Raw genomic sequence first — 23,873 nt, forward strand, 5'->3', positions numbered from 1 at the left:
CTCACTGATGATTTATGACATAAAATAACAGCTTGATTATCATGAATGTAAATATTTAAAAGCATATATGTTTTATATTAGGAACACAGATAAGATAGTTATTTTAAGGTTAAAATGATTATTTTAAATTATTTGATTCAAATAGGATAATTTATGGTATCTTTTATTGAATGGCTGAGCAACCTGAATCCTCAGAGCTGCATGTGGTCCATAAATCTATTTGACTGCTCTTAGAGTCCATACATTTTCACAGAGATAAAAGATGAACATGAAATAATATAAAGTAAGATTAAAGAAAATAATATGAAGTGAGACAGTAGAGAAGTCATAGGTTAATGATTTATGTGAGTCAAATGTGGCTGGATTCATATAGTAAACCATGGTTTAAGGAGCAATAAATTAATTTAAAACCAATGTTGAATTATTGGCTGACATTGTACCCTAGTTTAGTACAATATGTAAATAGGCCATAGGGCTCATTTTTTCTATTTTGATGAGAAAGTAATTAAAAGAGATGGTAAGCAACATCTAGTCATGCATAGTCACTCATCCACAAAATTGTTTCTGATTCAATAGATCATTGTTAAACACTCTTTAACAGTTTAATGATTGACTACAACCATTGAATTTAAGTTTATGTGCTTGGAGACTGAGAAGGGCACATCCATTCTTCCAAGTATGGGTATAGTCTGTTTAAAACAATTTAGCTGTGAATTAATCTGGCTTGTTTCAATAAAGAAGGTTTTAATATTTTAAACTATGATAAAGAAGATATCATAGTTTGGCATACTTAGCATAGATAAATTCCATTTGGAGTACTGTGTCCAGTTCTGGAGACCTCACTTAAAAAAAGATATTGATAAGATGGAGCAAGTGCAGAGACAAGGCAATAAAAATGGTGCAAGGTCAGAGGGAAAAAACATTAGGAGAGATTGGAGGAACTGAATATGTACAGACTAGAGGACAGAAAGGAAAGTTTGGGCATTATTAAAACCTTTAAATATATAAAGGTTGTAAATAAGATTCTAGAAGGCAGTATTTTCAATATTTTTTAAAAAATTCAACATGGGAGAATAACCTCAAACAGGCAGGAGACAAGTTCACAAGTAATATTAGAAAGTATTACTTCACAGAAAGTAATGAAAGGTTGGAGCCAACTTCCTGGGGAGGTAGTGGGTCAATTATCACTAACTGAGTTTAAACGTGGTTGGGATAAACATGTCCATTAGCCAACAAAAATTTTAAAAAATAAAGTAATTTTAAAAACTCAAAAGACAGACTTGATGGACCATGACTTTCTTTGCCATCCTTTTTCTGTGTTTCTAAATAAAAGTGAAAACTAATTGCTTTGTATCCATATCTAAAATACTGGGAAAACTCACTTTAGCATCTTTCTAACAACAAGGTCCAATCTAGCATTTTGTTTCTCATAAACCAGATCTTTCTATGGTGAAAGGGAAAAAATAGAAGTGTACGTGTCTCCTGCTTTGTTCTGCATGTGGTATTTGGAGGTATACGGTTCCAATGTAGAAATGTTAGAATGGTTATCCTTGATGGCCTAATCTTCCAATAGTACTTTGATATAACCTCTGAAACTTGATTATGTTTTAGACTAAACTAACTATTTTTGTACACTAAATTATATTGAGTCTTGATTTATTTGACATGGTAATCAAGGTGTATTAATCCATAGCCATGTTTTGTTGCTGCTTTAACTCATCCAGTTGCTACTATTTATGATGTGTGAATAAAAAATTTCCAGATAAACTACAAAATTAAGCTACAAAATTTCCAGCAACAGTTCTGTTTCTTTAAAAAGGAAAGGGAACTAGAGAAGGATTAACCTTCCTTTCTATCCTGCGTGATGATTAGTACATCTGTAAAATTGGACAGTGAAGAGAACTGTGGCTACTGTTCCCTTTTAAATTAAGGTGATTGGAACAGACATTTGGAGGCATGAGAAGACAGGATAAAATTTTGATAGAGCAATTTGTGGTAATCTACTGGATGCCACATGGATAAATCTGGATAGATGCAATATTTGAAATGTCATGTAGGAACCAAGGATGCCTATTTCAGAATCACTTAGGCAATATATTGTATAGTGATCACAATTTTCTACTGTCATCAGCCAAGTAGTGAATGAACTATGTCATGATAGGAAATAGCTACCTATACCTTAATTTGCAAAAGTTCATTTAGTGATTTCAGCTTCACTGAAAAAAGTGATTTACCGTATATACTTGAGTATAAGCCGACTCGAGTATAAGCCGAGACCCCCAATTTCACCCCCAAAAACTGGAAAAAGTTGGTGACTTGAGTATAAGCCGATCCGCCGTTCTGCAAGCCTCCGCCGCCGGCTGCTTCGTTCCGCAGCGGAAAGAAGCAGGCAGGCTGCTTCATTCCGCAGCGGAAAGAAGCAGCCTGCTTCGTTCAGGCTGCTTCGTTCCGCAGCGGAAAGAAGCAGGCAGGCTGCTTCTTTCCGCTGCGGAAAGAAGGCTGCTTCTTTCTGCAGTGGAAAGAAGCAGCCTGCTTCGTTCAGGCTGCTTCGTTCCACAGCGGAAAGAAGCAGGCAGGCTGCTTCGTTCCGCAGCGGAAAGAAGCAGGCAGGCTGCTTCTTTCCGCTGCGGAAAGAAGGCTGCTTCTTTCCGCAGCGGAAAGAAGCAGCCTGCTTCGTTCAGGCTGCTTCGTTCCGCAGCGGAAAGAAGCAGGCAGGCTGCTTCTTTCCGCTGCGGAAAGAAGGCTGCTTCTTTCTGCAGCGGAAAGAAGCAGCCTGCTTCGTTCAGGCTGCTTCGTTCCACAGCGGAAAGAAGCAGGCAGGCTGCTTCGTTCCGCAGCGGAAAGAAGCAGGCAGGCTGCTTCTTTCCGCTGCGGAAAGAAGGCTGCTTCTTTCCGCAGCGGAAAGAAGCAGCCTGCTTCGTTCAGGCTGCTTCGTTCCGCAGCGGAAAGAAGCAGGCAGGCTGCTTCTTTCCGCTGCGGAAAGAAGGCTGCTTCTTTCCGCAGTGGAAAGAAGCAGCCTGCTTCGTTCAGGCTGCTTCGTTCCGCAGCGGAAAGAAGCAGGCAGGCTGCTTCTTTCCGCTGCGGAAAGAAGGCTGCTTCTTTCCGCAGCGGAAAGAAGCAGCCTGCTTCGTTCAGGCTGCTTCGTTCCGCAGCGGAAAGAAGCAGGCAGGCTGCTTCTTTCCGCTGCGGAAAGAAGGCTGCTTCTTTCCGCAGCGGAAAGAAGCAGCCTGCTTCGTTCAGGCTGCTTCGTTCCGCAGCGGAAAGAAGCAGGCAGGCTGCTTCTTTCCGCTGCGGAAAGAAGGCTGCTTCTTTCCGCAGCGGAAAGAAGCAGCCTGCTTCGTTCAGGCTGCTTCATTCCGCAGTGGAAAGAAGCAGGCAGGCTGCTTCTTTCCGCTGCGGAAAGAAGGCTGCTTCTTTCCGCAGTGGAAAGAAGCAGCCTGCTTCGTTCAGGCTGCTTCGTTCCGCAGCGGAAAGAAGCAGGCAGGCTGCTTCGTTCCGCAGCGGAAAGAAGCAGGCAGGCTGCTTCGTTCCGCAGCGGAAAGAAGCAGGCAGGCTGCTTCGTTCCGCAGCGGAAAGAAGCAGGCAGGCTGCTTCGTTCCGCAGCGGAAAGAAGCAGGCAGGCTGCTTCTTTCCGCTGCGGAAAGAAGGCTGCTTCTTTCCGCAGCGGAAAGAAGCAGCCTGCTTCGTTCAGGCTGCTTCGTTCCGCAGCGGAAAGAAGGCTGCTTCTTTCCGCAGCGGAAAGAAGCAGCCTGCTTCGTTCAGGCTGCTTTGTTCCGCAGCGGAAAGAAGCAGGCAGGCAAGGCACGGAGATCCGGAGACCTGCCGACGTTTGGGGAGGTTTGGGGAGGTGCCCAAAGCTCCCCAAATGTCAGCAGGTCTCCGGATCTCCTCCCCAAACCTCCCCAAACGTCGGCAGGTCTCGGGATCTCCGTGCCTTGCCTGCCTGCTTCTTTCCGCTGCGGAAAGAAGCAGGCAGGCAAGGCACGGAGATCCCGAGACCTGCCGACGTTTGGGGAGGTTTGGGGAGGTGCCCAAACCTCCCCAAACGTCAGCAGGTCTCCGGATCTCCTCCCCAAACCTCCCCAAACGTTGGCAGGTCTCGGGATCTCCGTGCCTTGCCTGCCTGCTTCTTTCTGCTGCGGAAAGAAGCAGGCAGGCAAGGCACGGAGATCCCGAGACCTGCCGACGTTTGGGGAGGTTTGGGGAGGTGCCCAAACCTCCCCAAACGTCAGCAGGTCTCCGGATCTCCTCCCCAAACCTCCCCAAACGTCAGCAGGTCTCCGGATCTCCTCCCCAAACCTCCCCAAACGTCGGCAGGTCTCGGGATCTCCGTGCCTTGCCTGCCTGCTTCTTTCTGCTGCGGAAAGAAGCAGGCAGGCAAGGCACGGAGATCCCGAGACCTGCCAACGTTTGGGGAGGTTTGGGGAGGTGCCCAAACCTCCCCAAACGTCAGCAGGTCTCCGGATCTCCTCCCCAAACCTCCCCAAACGTTGGCAGGTCTCGGGATCTCCGTGCCTTGCCTGCCTGCTTATTTCTGCTGCGGAAAGAAGCAGGCAGGCAAGGCACGGAGATCCCGAGACCTGCCGACGTTTGGGGAGGTTTGGGGAGGTGCCCAAACCTCCCCAAACGTCAGCAGGTCTCCGGATCTCCTCCCCAAACCTCCCCAAACGTCAGCAGGTCTCCGGATCTCCTCCCCAAACCTCCCCAAACGTCGGCAGGTCTCGGGATCTCCGTGCCTTGCCTGCCTGCTTCTTTCTGCTGCGGAAAGAAGCAGGCAGGCAAGGCACGGAGATCCCGAGACCTGCCGACGTTTGGGGAGGTTTGGGGAGGTGCCCAAACCTCCCCAAACGTCAGCAGGTCTCCGGATCTCCTCCCCAAACCTCCCCAAACGTCGGCAGGTCTCGGGATCTCCGTGCCTTGCCTGCCTGCTTCTTTCCGCTGCGGAAAGAAGCAGGCAGGCAAGGCACGGAGATCCGGAGACCTGCCGATGTTTGGGGAGGTTTGGGGAGGTGCCCAAACCTCCCCAAACGTCAGCAGGTCTCCGGATCTCCGTGACCTGCCTGCCTGCTTCTTTCCGCAGCGGAAAGAAGCAGGCAGGCAAGGCACGGAGATCCGGAGACCTGCCGACGTTTGGGGAGGTTTGGGGAGGTGCGCGCGCACCTCCCCAAACCTCCCCAAACTTCGGCAGGTCTCTGGACGGCGGCTGCTTGGGAGAGGTGCGCGCAATCCCGGAAGCACCAAAGCCTCGGCCGCGCACAAGTCCTCGGTAAGTTTTTTTTGTTGACTGGAGTATAAGCCGAAGTGGAATTTTTCAGCCCAAAAAGTGGGCTGAAAAATTCGGCTTATACTCAAGTATATACGGTATGTCCATTTTTCACACTTACGACCATTGTACCATCCCGATGATCCTGTGATCAAAATTCATATGCTTGGCAACTGACTCATTTATGGCAGTTGCAGTGTCTGGAGTCATGTGACTACCTTTCGTGATCTTCTGGCAAGCAAAGTCAATGAGGAAGCCAGATTCACTTAACAGCTGTGTTACTAACTTTAACAACTGCAGTGATTCAATTTTATAGCAAGAAAAGTCATAAAATGGGGCAAAAGTCACTTAAAAAATGTCTCGCTTAGCATCACAGATTTTGAGTCCAATTGTGATTATAAATCTAGGACTACCTGTATTTTTTGAAAACAATTCTAATTTCTATAATTGATATTAATGTTAATCTGGAATAAACCATTTAAATAATTGAATTATATTCTGAAGTAATGTTTGAGTATAGGACAAAAACTAATAATTTTCAGATCTCAAATTTTATTTTCTATGACAGTGTTTCTTAAACTTTTTATTTTCACGACTCCTTCCCACTTTTACAAATTATGGAAAATCCCAAAGGAATTTTTGTTTGTATTGGTTATTCTTATCAATATTTTCTGTATTAAAATTAAAATTCACAGTCATTGAGTATTTATTTATTTATTCAATATGCAAAAATAACAATATTAAACCTATTAAATATTAATCTTAATAAAATACATCTCAAGAAAAACCCTATATTTTGACAAAAAATGAAAAGAATATTGTTTTTAATTTTTGTAAATATCTTAAATATTTGCCAAATAATTTTGGTTTTCCATGGATCAAATTTTAAGAAACACTGCTCTATAAAATCATTTGACTTGATGTCTTCTTTCTCAGAGTTTGTAAAGTTGTAGCTTAGTCTTCACATACCTTATTCAATAATACCTTATTTAATATATGTGGGGTTTTCAAATATTCTGTGTTAAATTGGTAGAAGCATTAAATTTTGCCAAGTGCTTTTGTAGATAATTTAAAGCAGTGGTGAACCTTTTTTAACTGAATCATAAGGTTTGAATGGCAAGAAATGGAACTATTATTAAAATCAAGTGCATTTATTAAATTCAGTTAATATTATTCCCTATATGTTGAATATTTTTCCCAGTTTCTTACATTAAAATTGCAGTATGGCATTGACAGTTGAGATTTAGATCACCATATTTAGTTTTAGGGTCACAGATTGTACATCATTGATTAACGTGTCTTACTCATTCCAAAAGGGTTTATTTTAAATTTAGCTGTTTAGTTTAGTACTGATGCACTAGATATTAAACTAAACTTGTTAAGGATGCTGTTTGCTTTTCCATTTAAAGTTGAAGCCATAGATATTTAAATATTAAAAGTGATTAGTTTCTTGTTTTCTCTCGTCAGAAAAAATCACTCACTGAAGACCCATTTGATAATGAAGAGCATGAAAGGCATAAAGTGGAAATCCTGGCTAAGAAATTTGAAACAAAATATGTGAGCAAATCTGTAGAAATTATTGCTGTTGCTATTATCATGAATCCTGATAATTTTTAGTTGCTTCTAACATGCTTTAAGTGACAAATATAGCTTTTTTTTAAAAAAATGTTTTAGTCTTGATAACACATCCACTGTGTTAGCTGTCTAATCGTTCTGGTTTTATTCATTCCCCCAGAAGGCAGGGACTCTCTCTCCTGAAAGAAAAATAATTCTGTTATGTCTAAACCCAATTGCTGACTTTTTCTTAAAATAGCCTAAGCTAATTTCAGTTTCTGCATTCAGTCTTATTCATTATAAGAACGTAAGAGTTGGATTCTCTGGTCAAATGCAAGTCTATTTATTTCTCTTGGTGAGATCCTTATTTGCCAGAGAAACCAAGCAGGGAAGATTGTTGAACTTTATTTTCCTGTTATCCTATAATGCTTATCTGCTTCATTTTTTGTGTGTGGGGGAATTTTTTCTGTCTCTAAGGTATCAATCTTATTTTATAGGGTGGAAAGATCCACAAACATCGGAAGGACCGAGCTCAAGATCTGATAGATATGGGCTCTGGTTATGATGTAAATGATCCTTTCATCGATAATTCAGAAGCTGTAAGTAAATCTTACATGCGTGTTGTATTTTCCTCTGAGAGATAAAATGTACAGTGGTATTTAGGTAGTGATCATTAATTGGTTCTGGGAGGTGCAATGAGTACCAAACACATTTTTCCCGTAAGGAATAATGTAGTGAGTCACAAGGCAGCTGACACTGACAAGTCTAGCTTGTTGATTGAGTACCAAAAAAAAGAGTACCGGGACAAAATTTTAGTATCAAAATGTGTTGAGTATCAAATTCAGTGAGTTTCAAAGCAGTTGAGTACCAAGATACATCTGTATATCTGATATTGTGAGATGATTTCACTCAGATATTAGGCTTTCCTTTTCCAGTTTAGAGATAGGACTCCATCTGAAATGCTATAGGGTTTCCTGCCTGAGCAAAGGATTGGACCAGAAGACCTCTAAGGTCCCTTCCAACTCTACTATTCTATTCTACTCTACTCTACTCTACTCTACTCTACTCTACTCTATTGATTATTTTTGGATGATTATTTAAAACGGTAATTTAAGACATATGTGCATTGCAGTATTTACATTTGGACATTTTACATTAGGTATAGAATGATGGAATAGTCTGGGAGAAGAATCAGGGAATGCTCCATTTGCTTTGTAAATACTTTTAATTTCAGTGCATGCTTGATTGACTAACAGCAATTGTGTTTTAATTTTTAGTTGATGTGATTTTTATTCTTCATCTAGTATTAATGAAAAAACAGGAGTACATTTTATAATTTATAATTCAGATAACTGTTAAATATGTTGGGGAAGAAGCTTTAAAAATGTTTAAAATATAAAATAACTTATTTGATTAGCCAGATGTCTTATACTACAATCAGGCAAGATTATGTTCTCTTTAGCATAGGACACTTCATAGTAGAAGTTCATCTTTACAATATCAGTGAGATACACACACACACACACACACACAGAGAGAGAGAGAGAGAGAGAGAGAGACAGACAGACAGACAGACAGACAGACACAGAGACACACACACACACACACACACATACTTGCTACATGTCAATACTTACCTAAAGAGGAAAAAAATAAGGAAAAAATGCATATATTTTAAATTATGTTACAAAGCTATGATTATATTTGCCCACAAGTGCTAGTATTAATCAGTAAATGGCAGGCATTGAATATCATTTAAAAATGATTCTTGAAATTTCATTTTTGAAACAATATTTTCAGGTACCAATTTTAGCATTAATTAATGTTATCACTGAAAGCCTCCTAAATGCTGTTTAGATTAATTTATAAAAAATAAAAAATATAAAAAAGATGTACCACATTTTTTTCTATGTTATAAATCTTTACACAGTTTGATACTATTGTATTTTGAGGTTGATACAGCACTGAATTAGAAAATTATTGCAGAATACATCTTTGTGTCTTTACACTAATCAGAGTTCTGATGCATTCAAATAGTCTACTAGCCTTTTGTTGCATTGCAATAAAACAACTACATTGTTTTATAGTAATACATATTAGTAATTTAATTTTTAAATCTTTTATATTCCTTGTAGTATGATGAATTAGTTCCTGCATCCTTGACAACTATATATGGAGGCTTCTACATTAATACTGGAATTCTGCAATTCCGCCAAGCATCTGATTCTGAAGAGGAGGATTTTACAGGAAGCAAAAAGCATAAACCATCTAAAGTGAGTAGACTCACGAGGGGTGTACTTTAGGGTTTCAGATTCAACCCTCTGCTCGGTGCAGGAATCCAAATTATAGCTTTTCATTTGTAGATGCTATTATTTTTTTTAATATCAAGATTTTGCTTTTATTTATTCAGTAAATTTATTTGCCACACATCTCACCAGTGCAATTCCGAGCTTCTTACAATCCTAAAAATTAAATAATTTATTAACCAGAATTAAAATACTCAATTATAGGTAGCCCTCGACTTATAACCACAATTAAGCCCAAAATTTCCGTTGTTGAGTGAAATATTTGTTAAGTGAATTTTGCCTCATTTTACGATATTTCTTGCCTCAGTTGTTAAGTGAATCATAGCACTTGATAAGTTAATAACCGGATTGTTAAGTGTATCTGGTTTCCCCATTGACTTTGCTCATCAGAAGGTCACAAAAGGTGATCGCATGATCTTGGGGTGCAGCAACAGTCATAAATATGAACCAGTTGCCAAGCATCTGAATTTTAACCACATGACCATGGAGATGCTCAAAAGGTCATAACTGTGCAAAACGGTCATAAGTTACTTTTTTCAACGCTGTTGTAACTTTGAATGGTCACTAAATGAATTGTAAATGGAGGACTATCTGTATTTAAGTTATTGTATGCTTTTTTTCCCCTCTTTTCCTCCCTGCTCCCTGAATTTTTAGTTAGGTAAACTAAAAGATGGTGACGACCGCAGCATGAAGAAACGAAAGCGAAAAGAGGAAGAGGCAGAGAAGGAGAAAAAGCCTCGGAAAATTAAAGTTACTAAGCAGTTGGGGTAAGTTTGTTAGTACTTTCCTCTGACATAATACTTTTTGTTAAACTGATGATGATGTAAAAATGATGAATTATTTGCAATAGCATTTCTATTGTGAGTTATTTAATTCAGTAGAATAAACATAGATCAAGTGCGGTTCAATATATTTTTCATGACATGTTTTTTAAAATACTGATCAGAGTTTCTTAGATTTGTGTTCCAAAGCATGTGGAAGTATGATACTATTATTTGAATCAATTTATTATAAGATGGGAAAGAAATATTTATAAATTATTTTGCAGTTTTCTAGACTCGAGTTCTTGGATTGAAGAAAGTTAGTTACAAATAATGTTCTGAAATAATTTAAAGTGAGATTATATTGTGATTCTTTCACCACTTTACATTGTTTACTATTCATTGATTTAGTTTTATGCAATTTGCAATGTTCTAGTACTATCTAATACAAAGTTTTCATATTTTTATTATTTGAAATCAAAATTGGACATTAATTCCATTCAGTTACTACTTATATTGTTTTATTTGCAGGGTAATAGCATTAAATTCACACAAATCTGAAAAGAAGAAGAAAAAATTATACAAGGATTCTTTTTCATTGGCTGCTATGATCCGAAAATTTCAGAAGGAGAAAGAAGCCTTTAAAAAAAAGGAGGTTAACCTGAATCCCTCAGTAGCAGCTACTTGTTCTACACCCAGTAAACTTCCTGTTGCTCCTGCCATTGTTGGTAATGACGTGTCCGACTTGAATCTCAGCCTTACAGATCCAGTCCTTTCTATTTTTGGCAGCACTAATGAACGTGAGCTCCTGCAGGAAGCTGAAAGTGCCCTGGAGATGATGGGAGACATTGATTTTGATAGGTTGCTTGATAGTACCTCTAATGGAAGCCCAGTATCTGAGCCTTTAGGAGAAAATGGAAATGTCACCCAGCCCCCCCACACTACTGAGATCCTGACACTGAAACAAGTGCCTGCCCTCCCAGAAGGTCTGCCAGGACATCTAGAAAAGCGTATTGAAGACCTTAGAATTGTAAGTGTATCTTTTTACTGGGCTTTTTAAACAACTATTAAAATCCATGTTATTTAAGGCAGTTTTTGCAATCACAATACTTGGCAAACTTAAGGATATATAGAGTACATACAGATTGAAATGAATGTTCAAATATTGGACTTCTGCTCTGATATTTCTTATTTCCTTTGAGAGACAGCATATTACAATCCCTAGTAGTGTTCATTGCTGATCTGTATGAAATCAGTGTGTGTATATATGTGTGTGTGTATATGTATGTATATATATGTGTATACACACACACACACACATATACATAAATATACATACATAAACATACTACCAAAGATACAGGTTATCTAATCCGTCTATTTTTGTAAGGTAAAATTTCGATTAACACATGTTTTCATAGTTATGTAATCTGTATTTTCCTGTTTAATAAAAATATATTTGAAGGATATAACATTCCATTTTGTTGGGGGCTACTTTTATTCTGTTGTGAATGATTTTTAAATACACATTAACCTATCATGAACCATAAATATGCATGTCAACATAGCCTGAGATTTTAAAAAATATACTGTATGGTATATATATTTCAACTATAAAATGAGATTAGATTTTAGAAAACATTTGCTAGATATGAATGTGCAGTAAGTTCTTTTGTATGTTTAGTCTCCTAGTTATTCTTTGTAGAAAACATAATGCTTAAAATGTATTAATCTAATTTTAATTGCATATTCAAACACAATCAAAAAGTTTGAGTTTTCAAAATAAAATAGAACTAAAAAGATATCAAATATTTTGTATCCTATGCCAATATATTTAAATGAAACCAATTATTGTTGTTGTTGATGTTAGCTGTAAAGTCGTGTCCGACCCATCGCAACCCCATGGACAACGTTCCTCCAGGCCTTCCTGTCCTCTACCATCTTCTGGAGTCCATTTAGGCTCATGCCTACTGCTTCAGTGACTCCATCCAGCCACCTCATTCTCTGTCGTCCCTTTCTTCTCTTGCCCTCAATCTTTCCCAGCATTAGGCTCTTCTCCAGTGAGTCCTTCCTTCTCATTAGGTGGCCAAAGTATTTGAATTTCAACTTCAGGATCTGGCCTTCTAAAGAGCAGTCAGGGTTGATCTCCTCTAGGACTGACCGGTTTGATCGCCTTGCAGTCCAAGGGACTTGCAGGAGTCTTCTCCAGCACCATAGTTCAAAGGCCTCAATTCTTTGGTGCAAAGCCTTTCTTATGGTCCAACTTTCACAGCCATACAACTGGGAAGACCATAGCCTTGACTATATGCACTTTTGTTGGCAGGGTGATGTCTCTGTTTTTTAGTGTGTTGTCTAAATTTGCCATGGCTTTCCTCCCGAGGAGCAAGCGTCTTTTAATTTCTTGGCTACAGTCCCCATCTGCAGTGATCTTGGAGCCCAGGAAAATAAAATCTGTCACTACCTCCATTTTTCCCCCATCTATTTGCCAGGAATTGAGAGGGCCGGATGCCATGATCTTGGTTTTCTAAATGTTCAGTTTCAACCCAAGTTTTGCACTCTCCTTCACTCATAACAAGAGGCTCTTTAGTTCCTCTTCACTTTCTGCCATTAGAGTGGTATCATCTGCATATCTCAGATTGTTGATATTTCCCCTGGCAATTTTAATTCCAACTTTTGATTCATCTAGCCCTGCCTTTCTCATGATGTGCTCTGCATATAAGTTAAATAGGCAGGGCGACAGTATACAGCCGTCCCGGAATCCTTTCCCAATTTTGAACCTATCAGTGGTTCCGTGTCCAGTTCTCACTGTTGCTTCTTGACCCACATATAGGTTTCTCAAGAGACAAATAAGGTGGTCTCGTACTGCCATCTCTTTAAGAACTTGCCACACTTTGTTGTGATCCACACAATCAAAGGCTTTAGCATAGTCAATGAAGCAGAAGTAGATGTTTTTCTGGAACTCCCTAGCTTTCTCCATGATCCAGCGTATGTTGGCAATTTGATCTCTAGTTCCTCTGCCTCTTCAAAATCCTGCCTGTACTTCTGGTAGTTCTCGATCCACATACTGCTGGAGTCTAGCTTGTAGGATTTTAAGCATAATTTTACTAGCATATGAAATGAGTGCAATGGTGCGATACTTTGAACATTCTTTGGCACTGCCTTTCTTTGGTATTGGAATGTAAAGTGATCTATTGAGTTTTCCAAATTTGCTGGCAAATTGACTAGCATTTTTACTGCATCGTCTTTTAAGATTTTGAATAGCTCAGCTGGAATACTGTCACCTCCACTAGCTTTGTTGTTGCTCACCTTTTTTAAGGCCCACTTCACATTCTAGGATGTCTGGCTCAAGGTCAGTGACCACCTCATCGTGGTTATCAGGAAAGTTAAGCTCATTCCCGTTTAGACTACTGCAATGCTCTCTACATGGGGCTGCCCTTGAGGACCACTCGGAGGCTTCAGCTGGTGCAGAATGAGGCTGCGCGAGTTGTGATGGGGGTTTCCCGATACTCCCATGTAACACCTCTACTCCGCGAGCTGCATTGGCTTCTGGTTGCCCTCCGGGTGAGATTCAAGGTGCTGGTGATGACCTATAAAGCCCTAAATGGCGAGGGTCCGGGATATCTGAGGGAACACCTGCTGCCTGCATCAAGCTCCTTTCGTCAAGTGCGCTCGCACAGGGAGGGTCTTCTCAGGGGGCCCCCGGTAAAAGATTGCCGGCGGGTAACACCCAGGGGGAGGGCCTTCTCAGTGGGTGCGCCTGCCCTCTGGAACCAGCTGCCTGTGGAGCTCAGAACTGCCCCCGACCTCCGTTCTTTCCGCCGGGACCTGAAAACCTGGCTCTTCGAGCTGTCTGGCCCAGGCTGAGAATTTTAATTTTAATTGGGGTTTTTATTTGTTCAGGGATTGATATAATTTTTTAATTGTTTTTAACTTTTGTATTTTTTGTTTTTAATCACCCTGTAAACCGCCCTGAGTCCTTCGGGAAAGGGCGGTATATAAATACAATAAAATAAATAATAAATAATTCTTGTATAGTTCTTCTGTGTAATTTTGCCACCTCTTCTTAATCTCTTCTGCCTCTGTTAGGTCCCTGCCATTTTGGTCCTTTATCATGCCCATTTTTGCATGAAATGTTCCCTTCATCTCTCCAATTTTCTTGTAAAGATCTCTGGTCCTCCCTATTCTATTGTTTTCTTTTATTTCTTTGCACTGTTCATTTAAGAAGGCATTCTTACTCTTCTAGCTATTCTCTGGAATTCTGCATTCAATTGGGTGTATCTTTTTCTCCCTTGCCTTTCGCTTCCTTCCTTTCCTCAGCTATTTGCAAAGCTTCCTCAGACAGCCATTTTGCTTTCTTGCATTTCTTTTTCTTTGGGATGGTTTTGGTTGCTACCTCTTGTACAATGTTGCGAACCTCTGTCCATAGTTATTTAGGCACTCTGTCTATGAGATCTAATTCCTTAAATCTATTTGTCACCTCTACTGTATATTCAACAGGGATATGATTTAATTCATACCTGACTGGCCTAGCGCTTTTCCCTACTTTCTTCAGTTTAAGCATAAATTTTGTAACGAGAAGCTCATGGTCTGAGCCACAGTCAGCTTTTACTGACTGTATAGATCTTCTCCATCTTTGGCTGCAGAGCATATAGTCATCTGATTTCTGTGTTGACCGTCTGGTGATGTCCATGTGTAGAGCCATCTCTTGAATTGTTCAAAAAGAGTGTTTGCTATGACCATCGTATTCTCTTGACAAAATTCTATCAGCCTGTGCCCTGCTTCATTTTGTACTCCAAGGCCAAACTTGCCTGTTGTTCCGGTTATCTTTTTACTTCCTACTTTAGCATTCCAATCCCCCATGATGATAGGGACATCATTTTTTGGTGTTAGTTCTATAAGGTGCTGTAGGGCTTCATAGAATTTCATCCTCTTCAGCACTGGTGGTTGGGGCATAGACTTGGACTACTGTGATATTGAATGGTTTGCCTTGGATTCGAACTGAGATCATTCTGTCATTTTGGGGATTGTATCCCAGTATTGCTTTTCCTACTCTTTTATTGACTATGAAGGCTACTCCATTTCTTCTGAGGGATTCTTGCCCGCAGTAATATACCTGATGGTCATCTGAATTAAATTCACCCATTCCTGTCCATTTTAGTTCACTGATTCCTAAGATGTCGATGTTCAGTCTTGTCATCTCTTGTTTGACCACGTCCAGCTTGCCTTGATTCATGGATCTTACATTCCAGGCTCCTATGGAGAAAAAATCTTTACAGCATTGGACTTTCCTTTCACCACCAGATATATCCACAGTTGAGTGTCCTTTTGGCTTTGGCCCAGTCACTTCATTCTTTCTGGCTCTACTAGTACTAGCTCTCTGCTTTTCCCCAGTAGCATATTGGACGTCTTCCGACCTGAGGGGCTCATCTTCCAGCGTCATATCTTTTTGCCTTTTGGTACTGTCCATGGCAAAGATACTGGAGTGGGTTGCCATTTCCTTCTCCAGTGGATCACGTTTTGTCAGAACTCTCTGCTATGACCTGTCTGTCTTGGGTGGCATCGCTCATAGCTTCATTGAATTATGCAAGCCCCTTCGCCATGACAAGGCAGTAATCCATGAAGGGGATATATTTAAATGAAGCCAATTGTTATTATTGCTTAAATAATAATTAAGCAATTTTACTGCTTAAATATAGTAATGTTGTCTCTCAGTATTATAAATAGTAGTTGTGGTATTCTACAATAAATACTTGGTACAAAGTGAAGTAGCTTTTCTGAGATTGTGAAAATATCCTGTGATTACAATAGAGTACAACTTGCTAGCAGTTAAATTACTAAAATTCTGAGCTGAAGTGCATTTTTATTGTTGTCTCTAGGCTGCCAAGCTCTTTGATGAAGAAGGCAGAAAGAAATTCTTTACACAGGACATGAATAATATCTTGCTTGAGTAAGTGCTCATTTTGTTTTTCAGAAAAATATTTAGTGTAGTAGAATAAATGAGTTGCGCAATGAGTAGATTTCTAAACTAGCTGATAAAAATCATTAGAATAGTGTTTATTTGTTGAAGAGTATACTAGTCATATTTAGGTTTTGTATTTTTTATTCATAATAATTATATAATATTCTTACACTTGTTTAGCCATATTTATGGTTTGACATTAGTTACACACTCCTTTAAAAAGAGCAGCAAAGAAAGCAGTGTCCCTTAAAACAACCAATTCTCAGATTTTTTTTCATAGAATGTGAACTTGCCTGAGAATAGGCAATAAGATGAGAGTTTTGTTCATGTGTTTCTTATTAGATATGAATTTGCTTTCTGTTCAACAGTATTGAGATGCAGCTACAAGAATTGAATCCTACTTTCCGCAGTGGCGTGTATTCCCATCTTGAAGCTTTTGTGCCATGCAATAAAGACACATTGATAAAGCGTTTGAAGAAATTGCATCTCAATGTCCAGGTATAGCTACCCAATTCAGATACATTTTAATCGAGACACATTGTAGATGGATCAGAATTGGTTCCCTGTAGAATGAAGCATTACCTGCATGTCAAGGGTATGTGTGTGTGTGTAAGAATCTGCCTCAACTAGACTTCCCAAGAAAGTGGAACTCTTGAAACAGGCATCATTGAACTTTTTATTGAGAGTTAGTGATGGCAAGAGAGCAAAGCAAGGTCTGAAGTTTCAGTGTACAAAAGTGTATGCCAAAATGTCAATTCAAAACTTCTCCCCCCAATGTCCAACTGTCCGGTTGAAATCCAGCCAATCTCACAGGTACCAAGCTGTTAAACGAGAACCAGGGGATGTAGCGTCTCTTTCAAGGACTCTTGGTTTCAGTCCCAGGCTCCGTTGTCCGGAGATAAGACAGATAAGATGTTTTAAGACAGATGTTTTCAGGTTGCATTCCTCATATGATGTTTTATGCATGCATTCATTTTGTGAAGCATGCAAGTCTTTCCAGGCCACTAAGTACTGCATGGATCCATGATGTTTGCATTAATCTAATGTCTTTAATTTCAAAGTGTTGCTCACCCTCTACCATAATGGGTTGAGGGTCAGGAGCAACAGCCATTCAGGTTTCAACAAACTGCAGTGGAAAACAAGGTGGATTTCTCTCAAACTCTTAGGGAGTTCCAGCTCTACTGTAACAGGATTAATGATGCATTTAATGGGAAAAGAGCTGATGTATTTCGGTATTTCAATGGCTGCAGTGACTGTAAAAATCTAGTGGGAAGGTAAACTTTATTCTCCATATGAAAAGGTTTAGACTCCATTCTTTTCTTATCAGCCTGTGCCTTATAAGCCTCTCTGGCTTCATCTAAAGCTTTTCTAATGACTGGCCAGATGTTCTGCAACTGATGAATCCAGTCCTTAAGAGAAGGAATAGCAGGCTCGTTGGCAGGCAGTTCAGGCATAGGCATGAAACTCTGGCCATTAGCCATTTGAAAAGGAGTAAAGCCCATATTTCACTGCATTGTTATAAGCCCCTTCAGCAAATGGCAACAAATCAGTCCAATTGTCCTTTTGATAATTAATAAAACAATGAAGGTATTATTCTAAAACTGAGTTTGTTCGTTCTGTCCCCCCATTCATTTGAGGATGATGACTAGATGACAGTCCCTGATCAGAACCTAACAGGTCCAGAAAAGCTTTCCAGAATTTAGAGGTGAATTGAAAACCCCTATCCAATATTATGCGTTTTGGGGGCACCATGGAGATGATAGACATGCTGCATAAATAACTTAGCCAAAGTTTTTGCAATTAGGATCTTCTGACACAGGATAAAATGGGCTTATTTGGAGAACAAATCAGTGACAACCCAAATGACACTATTTCCCGCACTTTTGGGTAGCTCCACAATGAAATCCATGGAGATCTCTCTCCAGGGTGCTGAAGGGCTAGCCACTGGCTGCTGGAGGCTAGGCATTTTTCCCTGCCTCCGTTTAGCAGCATCACAGGTAAGGCAGCTGGCCACATAGCTTTCAATATCCTTTAAAGATGGCCACCAAAATTGTTTCTCAAGCAGGTGCAAAGTCTTTACAAACCCAAAGTGTCCTGCAATTTTAGAGTCGTGACAGGCCTGCATGATTCTCAGTCTCTGGTCTGCAGGCACATACAGTTTCCCTCCAACCCAGGCCAAACCAACTTGTATTGAACAGAGATTTTTATGGCTGCAGAACCACTCATCCTTTTCCAGCGCTTTCTTGAACTCCCCAACTGCCATGTCCAACGGGGTTTTCTTAGATTGCGCCTTCATGGTGGCTGGAGCCACCAGTTGTTGTGGGGAAAGCAGAGGCTTAACTTCCTCTGCTTTCACACTGTTATATTGTGGCATCCTTGACAAATTGTCTGCCAAGAGGTTCTTGCCTTCTGGAAGATAGTGGATGGAGAAATTAAAACAATGGAAGTGCTGGGCCCATCAGTCCAGACCTGAAAAGGGATTTTACTCCCTTATAAGAAATGCCTCGAGGTCAAGAGCACCCATCTCACAACATAGGCTTCTTTCTCCCAAGCTGCCCATCGTTGTTCAGTCTCGGATAATGTTTTAGATATGTAGGCACAGGATTGTAACTGACCCTGCTGGTTCTTCTGCAGTAATATCGCCCCCACTGCTAAATTGCTAGCGTCTGCCTGAATCACAGACAGTGTTTCAGCACCAGTTCCGTGGAAAAAAGTCTTTAAAGTTTCTTGAATGCAACTTGACATTCAGCAGTCCATTTTACTGGCTAGCCTTTGGTTTATCTCCTCCCTTAGTTTTCAGTAAGTTCGGATTGGAAGCACAATCTGAGCAAACGAAGGAATGAATTGCCTATAAAAGTTGGCAAACCCCAGAAAACTCTGTAACTGCTTCCTGCTGCAGGGAGGGGTCCACTCCATGACAGCCTGCACTTTCTCATGGTCCATCTCCACCCCCTCGTGTGAAATGTGATAGCCTAGATAATTCTATCTTTGTGGAAGATGTTCAGCTTTTGTCTCAGTGTAGATCAGAATATCGTCCAAATACACCAAAAACCCCTCGTCTAAGTGCCCATGGAGGACCTCATTGATCAGTTGCATGAAAACAGCAGGGGCTCCCTGCAGTCCAAAAGGAAGCACCCTGAATTGGAAGCAATCCAGGGGGCAGTTGAAAGCAGTCTTCCACTTGTCTCCCTCCTTAATCCTGATGCAATAGTATGCTTCCCACAGGTCTATCTTAGAAAAAACTTTCCCTTTCACCAGGGGAGCTAGCATGTCCCTCATCAGAGACAAGGGGTAAACATTTTCCACAGATACCACGTTAAAATATATGTAGTCTACGTAGAGGTGAAGAGACCCATCCTTCATCTCTCTGAATAGCATGGAGGCTGCTACCCAGTGTCTGGCAGGCTGAACCTTTTCATATGGAGAACAAAGTTTACCTTCCCACTAGATTTTTACAGTCACTTTTTCTGGAGAGACCAGGGATTTGGCTTTTAGGTCGTCAAAAGCTTCCACTAAGTCATGGCTCGCTTCAGGATCCCCTCCATCAAATCTGATTGCTTATCTGGCTCTTCATCGTCGGAAAGTAGCTCTGTCTTTTTCTTTCGGGTCTTCTTCTGACTTCCTCAGGTGAAAGTAACTCTTTGGGCTCTTTCCTCCCAGTCCTCCTTTTTCCTGGCGCCCAATGATCATCTTGGCCTCGAGGAGTCTTCTAGGGCAGCAGCTTCCTCCACCCAGGTGGAGGTGCCTTCTTCGGGGTATATCTGGATGAGCGGTTCACTGCAGTCCTCGTTTCCAGCTTCTTCCAATTTGCTGCCATGCAGAGACATATTTTGCACAACCTCCCTCAGTAGGGCAGACGCCTCTCCGGGTTGGGTACTATTGCAGACCTTGCTTTATGTAAGGACCTGCCTCACCTAGACCTCCCAAGAAAGTGGAACTCTTGAAACAGGCATCATTTCAAAAGGAACTTTTTATTGAGAGTTAGTGATGGCAGGAGAGTAAATCAAGGTCTGAAGATTTAGCCCATGTCAAAATGGCAATTCAAAATCCCTTCTCCCAATGTCCAACCGTTTGGTTGAAATCCAGCCAATCCACAGGTGCCAGGCTGCTATGAGAACCAGGGGATTTAGCGCCTCTTTCAAGGACTCTCGGTTTCGTTTCCTAACGGTCCCAGGCTCTGTTGTCTGGAGAGAAGACAGATGTTTTCGGGTCGCATTCCTCATACCCCGAGGGAGGGCACCTCACACAGAACAAAGCAAAGCAAAGCAACTATTTCCCCCATGCAAGCATCCCTCTCCCAGCAGAATGGCAGGCCCCGAAAATGAATACATAGGCAAAAGCAGAAAAGGAAGAAATAAGGGATTTGAAGGCAAATCTATTTGAGGGGCCCTGACATTGTGCCTCTGTGTGTGTGTGTATGATTATAAAAGATTTGTATCCCATTCTTTTTTAAATAGGCTGACTTACTTTCCTGTTGTGCTGTAAACTAGATCGTGTAATTGCTTTGATGATTATTGTTCTGTTTTGAACTATTTTTATTTTTGTATTAATTTGTGAGTTACATTTCTAGTTCCAGGCTCTCACACAACTGAATCCCCATTAATTAGAAATTGCAGTCCTTCAGACACTTTCCAGAAGTAGCTTTTTTCAACTATTTCTGATTTTTAACTATTAATTTAAGAAGTATTTAAGAACTGTTGTGGTACTTTTAAAAATGTTAAGTTTAAAAAAGATGACACAATTGTGAATAAATTAAAATCCAATCCTAATACAATGCTATCATAATTAGACATGTCCATGATACTTTTTGGATTTGCTGGCTTGTTTTTATGCTAGATTTAAAAAAGTACATTTTAATTCAGGAACATTTTTTAAAGTGGTATTAAGTCTTTTTTATTTCATTTAACTTATCTGATGGTCTGGAATTTTTTCCCCATAAATTTCAAAATTACGTTGTCTTTTTCAAAGGATAGGGGGAAAGATATAATGTCCTTTTTACCTTAAAAAGATCCAGAAGCGGTAGGAACATTGCAGGTGGGTAGATAGCCGGATGGATGGATGGATGGATAGATGGATAGATAGATAGATGGTAGGTAGATAGATAGATAGATAGATAGATAGATAGATAGATAGATAGATAAAAAAACTGCCATTTTTGTTTAGCACACCAAGATCACAAGCAGAGTCTGGCCATTGGATTATTTCCCGCTTCCTTGGGTGTGCATGCCTAAAAACAAACTTCTTTTTTTTTTACTAGAGCCTTTCTCACTGTAACAAATTGGGAGCTGAGTGGCACCACTTCTTAATTAGCAGAAGTCAGCTTGATGAATAGATAAAACTTTTGCCAGGTGGCAATGTCTTTATATTTTATACTCCAAATCATACTCCAAATCTTCAGAGGAAACCAAGACAATTCTGGAAAGCAAAATATATCAGATGAATTCTAGGTGCCACTCTGCATTTTTAAATTTTTCAAATTTCTGTGTACATTCTTGGGTTCTGATTTTTACAATGCAGTTAATCCCATCTTGGCTATGGAAGATAAATAATGAAAAACAACTTTTTTATATTGAATACAGGACTATACTGGCCAAATTAATTTACTCGTTATTTGTATCATCATGGTCTGAATCTTTGCTCTTGAATTTAGACCTAGCCGTCTGGACATGCCTATTTTCTTTTAATTGACTTGCTGCTATACAATTGCATTACTATGGTGTTTTAAATTATTATTTCACTTTTTAATTTTTTATTCTATTTTATAGATTGTGACCCTTTGTAAGTGACTAAACCATACATATTTCAAATAAATGAACAGCAGTGTAGGCACACTTTACATGACTTAAGTTTAATTTAATTTGTTTTGCTTACCTCCTGAAAGGGCTTTTCTACTGCAAACTTTATGTTTCTTTCTCTTCTTAACAAGTAATAATGTTTTTATTGTTGAAAATATACACAACTTTATTCTTCATATTGTGAGACTTTTAAAAATACCAATTGTTTTAGAGCCAAGTTAATTCAGAAAATGAAAAACATTGAAAGTTGTTCAAGGAGAAAGGGCTAGACAGCTTCAGAGATGCAGTGTGTGAATGCATTACATTGTTTGTATCACTGTTTTAATGGTAGTATCTTCTCAGGATGACCGCTTGAAGGAACCATTGCAAAAATTGAAGTTGGCTATCAGCTGTGTCATGCCTGAACAACTATTCAAATACCAGGAAGATTGCCAGGCACATAGTCAAGCCAAGAATGCCAAGTATGTAGGCAAACCAAACAGCTGTAGGTCAATGGGGGGAGAGGGGAAATGAAAAGGCAATTGTCCTATTTTATTAGAAATTATGAAGTTCCGAATGTGAGGAAATTAATGTGTGTGATTGCTATTTTTCTGCTTATATTATATATAGATTCTGCTTTTTTGCAGTACATTAATTCTGGGAATATAGTGGAGCATTTATGAGATGGATAAGTCTCTTGCCCTAAAAAGATACTGAACATCTGTCCATGTATTCACTTGGCCTTTTTTTTGTCTGCTATCTTAGCAAAAACAACTTCAGAAGCTGTTCCTATTACTCATGACAGGTTCTATTTATCTAGATACCTATTTTTTAGATTTTAGCGTTATCATTTTGTTTTTCCCCCCAACATACCCTGCTTGTCCAGTTAGTAGAGTTGTAATTGAAAATCTTTAACATAAGTGGGGATGATAGTTGTTTAATTTCTGTTAGAAAAGCTGTAGCCTGAAGTTCAGCAAACAGTGATGTTACAACTTAATTGGGGTATCGCATGTAAGAAAGAGCTGCTATTAGTGACCACCATTTTATTTAGTCCTACAGCTAGTTGCTGGATATACATTAGTGCTAGCAAATAATCCATTTGAAATTGTTCAAGGACCATTCCATTAAAATTGCCCTCCATTTTTAAGTTTTCAAGTTTCATTTATGTTCTTATTGTAGGAGTAAACTCTTATTAATCTGTGATTGCAACATATCAGGAATCTGATAGTGTATTTTCTAAATAAGAAATTAAGAAATTTGATTAACAGCTACGTTAATTGGAAAAGGTGAAACCAGACTCCTGATTTGTATTGACATACATACTAGCTGATAAGTAGTAATTATTTTTCTTTTTTATGAAACTTAATAGGTAGATGTGAATGTCTGACAAATCTTGTATCACTTATTAAATAGTTTTATAACTGTGAGACAGGACCAGATTGCTTTCCCATAGCTGAATTCTTAAGTTATTTTCAATGCAGTCATACAACTGACTCTTCTTGTCTCATGAAGGTCTTACAAATTGGTAGTTTTTTTCATAATTTTTGCAATGAACTAAATGGAAATTGGCTCATTTCAGTGTCCAAAATATGTGTAGATATTTAGTAACTTTTAAGGTGATGGACTGCAAATATCAACTTCTATCTAGAATACCAGTGCATCAACTGCTATAGGAAAAGAAGTGGCAGAACCTAGGGTTGGAGTTAAAAGAGAGATCAGTCTATACTCCATATGTGGCCACAAGTTAACTAAATCCAACCACCCTTGAATTCCTTTGGCCCTTATTTAACACTAAGCATACGTTAACCTTTGTTGAATAGATTACTGATCTATTCCATGATTAGCAATACATCAGTTTAATTGGACCTTCATAGAGACACATAGAGACCAGACAATTGCAAATAAGCAACCAGCAGATATCTGAGTCTCTCTGGCAATGTAATGATGGGGAAGTAAGCATATCTGTTTCTACTGTTTACAATACTGTGCTTACTATTTTGCTCCAGAATGCAAGCAGAAGATGAGCGAGACAAGAATGGTTCAGAAGAGGAAGATGATGAGAAACCAGGAAAGAGGATTGCAGGTCCAAGAAAAAAATTCTACTGGGATGAGACAGTGAGGTATGATACTATATTGTTTGATACTCCACTAGAGGTATCATAAATTACCATAGCACAGCCTAATAAAATTTATTTCAGATCAGGAAAAAAATTCTTGGACTTTTTTTCCTGAGATGGGGCATAGTCATAAATGTAA

General features: G+C 39.7%; 1 protein-coding gene across 11 annotated transcripts in view; it reads left to right on the forward strand.

The window, feature by feature from the left end:
• The window catches only part of UBN2 (ubinuclein 2), a gene marked incomplete at its 5' end in the record, with an annotated part of 87,857 nt that overhangs the window by 2,902 nt on the left and 61,082 nt on the right, over positions 1–23,873 (forward strand). For 10 of the 11 annotated variants that reach the window (XR_014492830.1, XR_014492831.1, XR_014492832.1 and 7 more), the window contains 9 exons: positions 6,731–6,820; positions 7,315–7,416; positions 8,953–9,090; positions 9,778–9,890; positions 10,416–10,914; positions 15,761–15,831; positions 16,212–16,341; positions 21,981–22,099; positions 23,624–23,737. Coding sequence is in view for 8 of the 11 variants with exons in the window: in XM_083365493.1 (XP_083221619.1) it covers positions 6,731–6,820; positions 7,315–7,416; positions 8,953–9,090; positions 9,778–9,890; positions 10,416–10,914; positions 15,761–15,831; positions 16,212–16,341; positions 21,981–22,099; positions 23,624–23,737 (1,376 nt within the window). Of the gene's footprint in view, positions 1–1,438; positions 1,512–6,730; positions 6,821–7,314; positions 7,417–8,952; positions 9,091–9,777; positions 9,891–10,415; positions 10,915–15,760; positions 15,832–16,211; positions 16,342–21,980; positions 22,100–23,623; positions 23,738–23,873 lie in introns of all 11 variants that reach the window. The other variant, XM_083365494.1, reaches the window with a different exon arrangement.

The sequence above is a fragment of the Vipera ursinii genome (assembly GCF_947247035.1).
Source record: "Vipera ursinii genome assembly, chromosome: 6".
NCBI lineage: Eukaryota > Metazoa > Chordata > Lepidosauria > Squamata > Viperidae > Vipera > Vipera ursinii.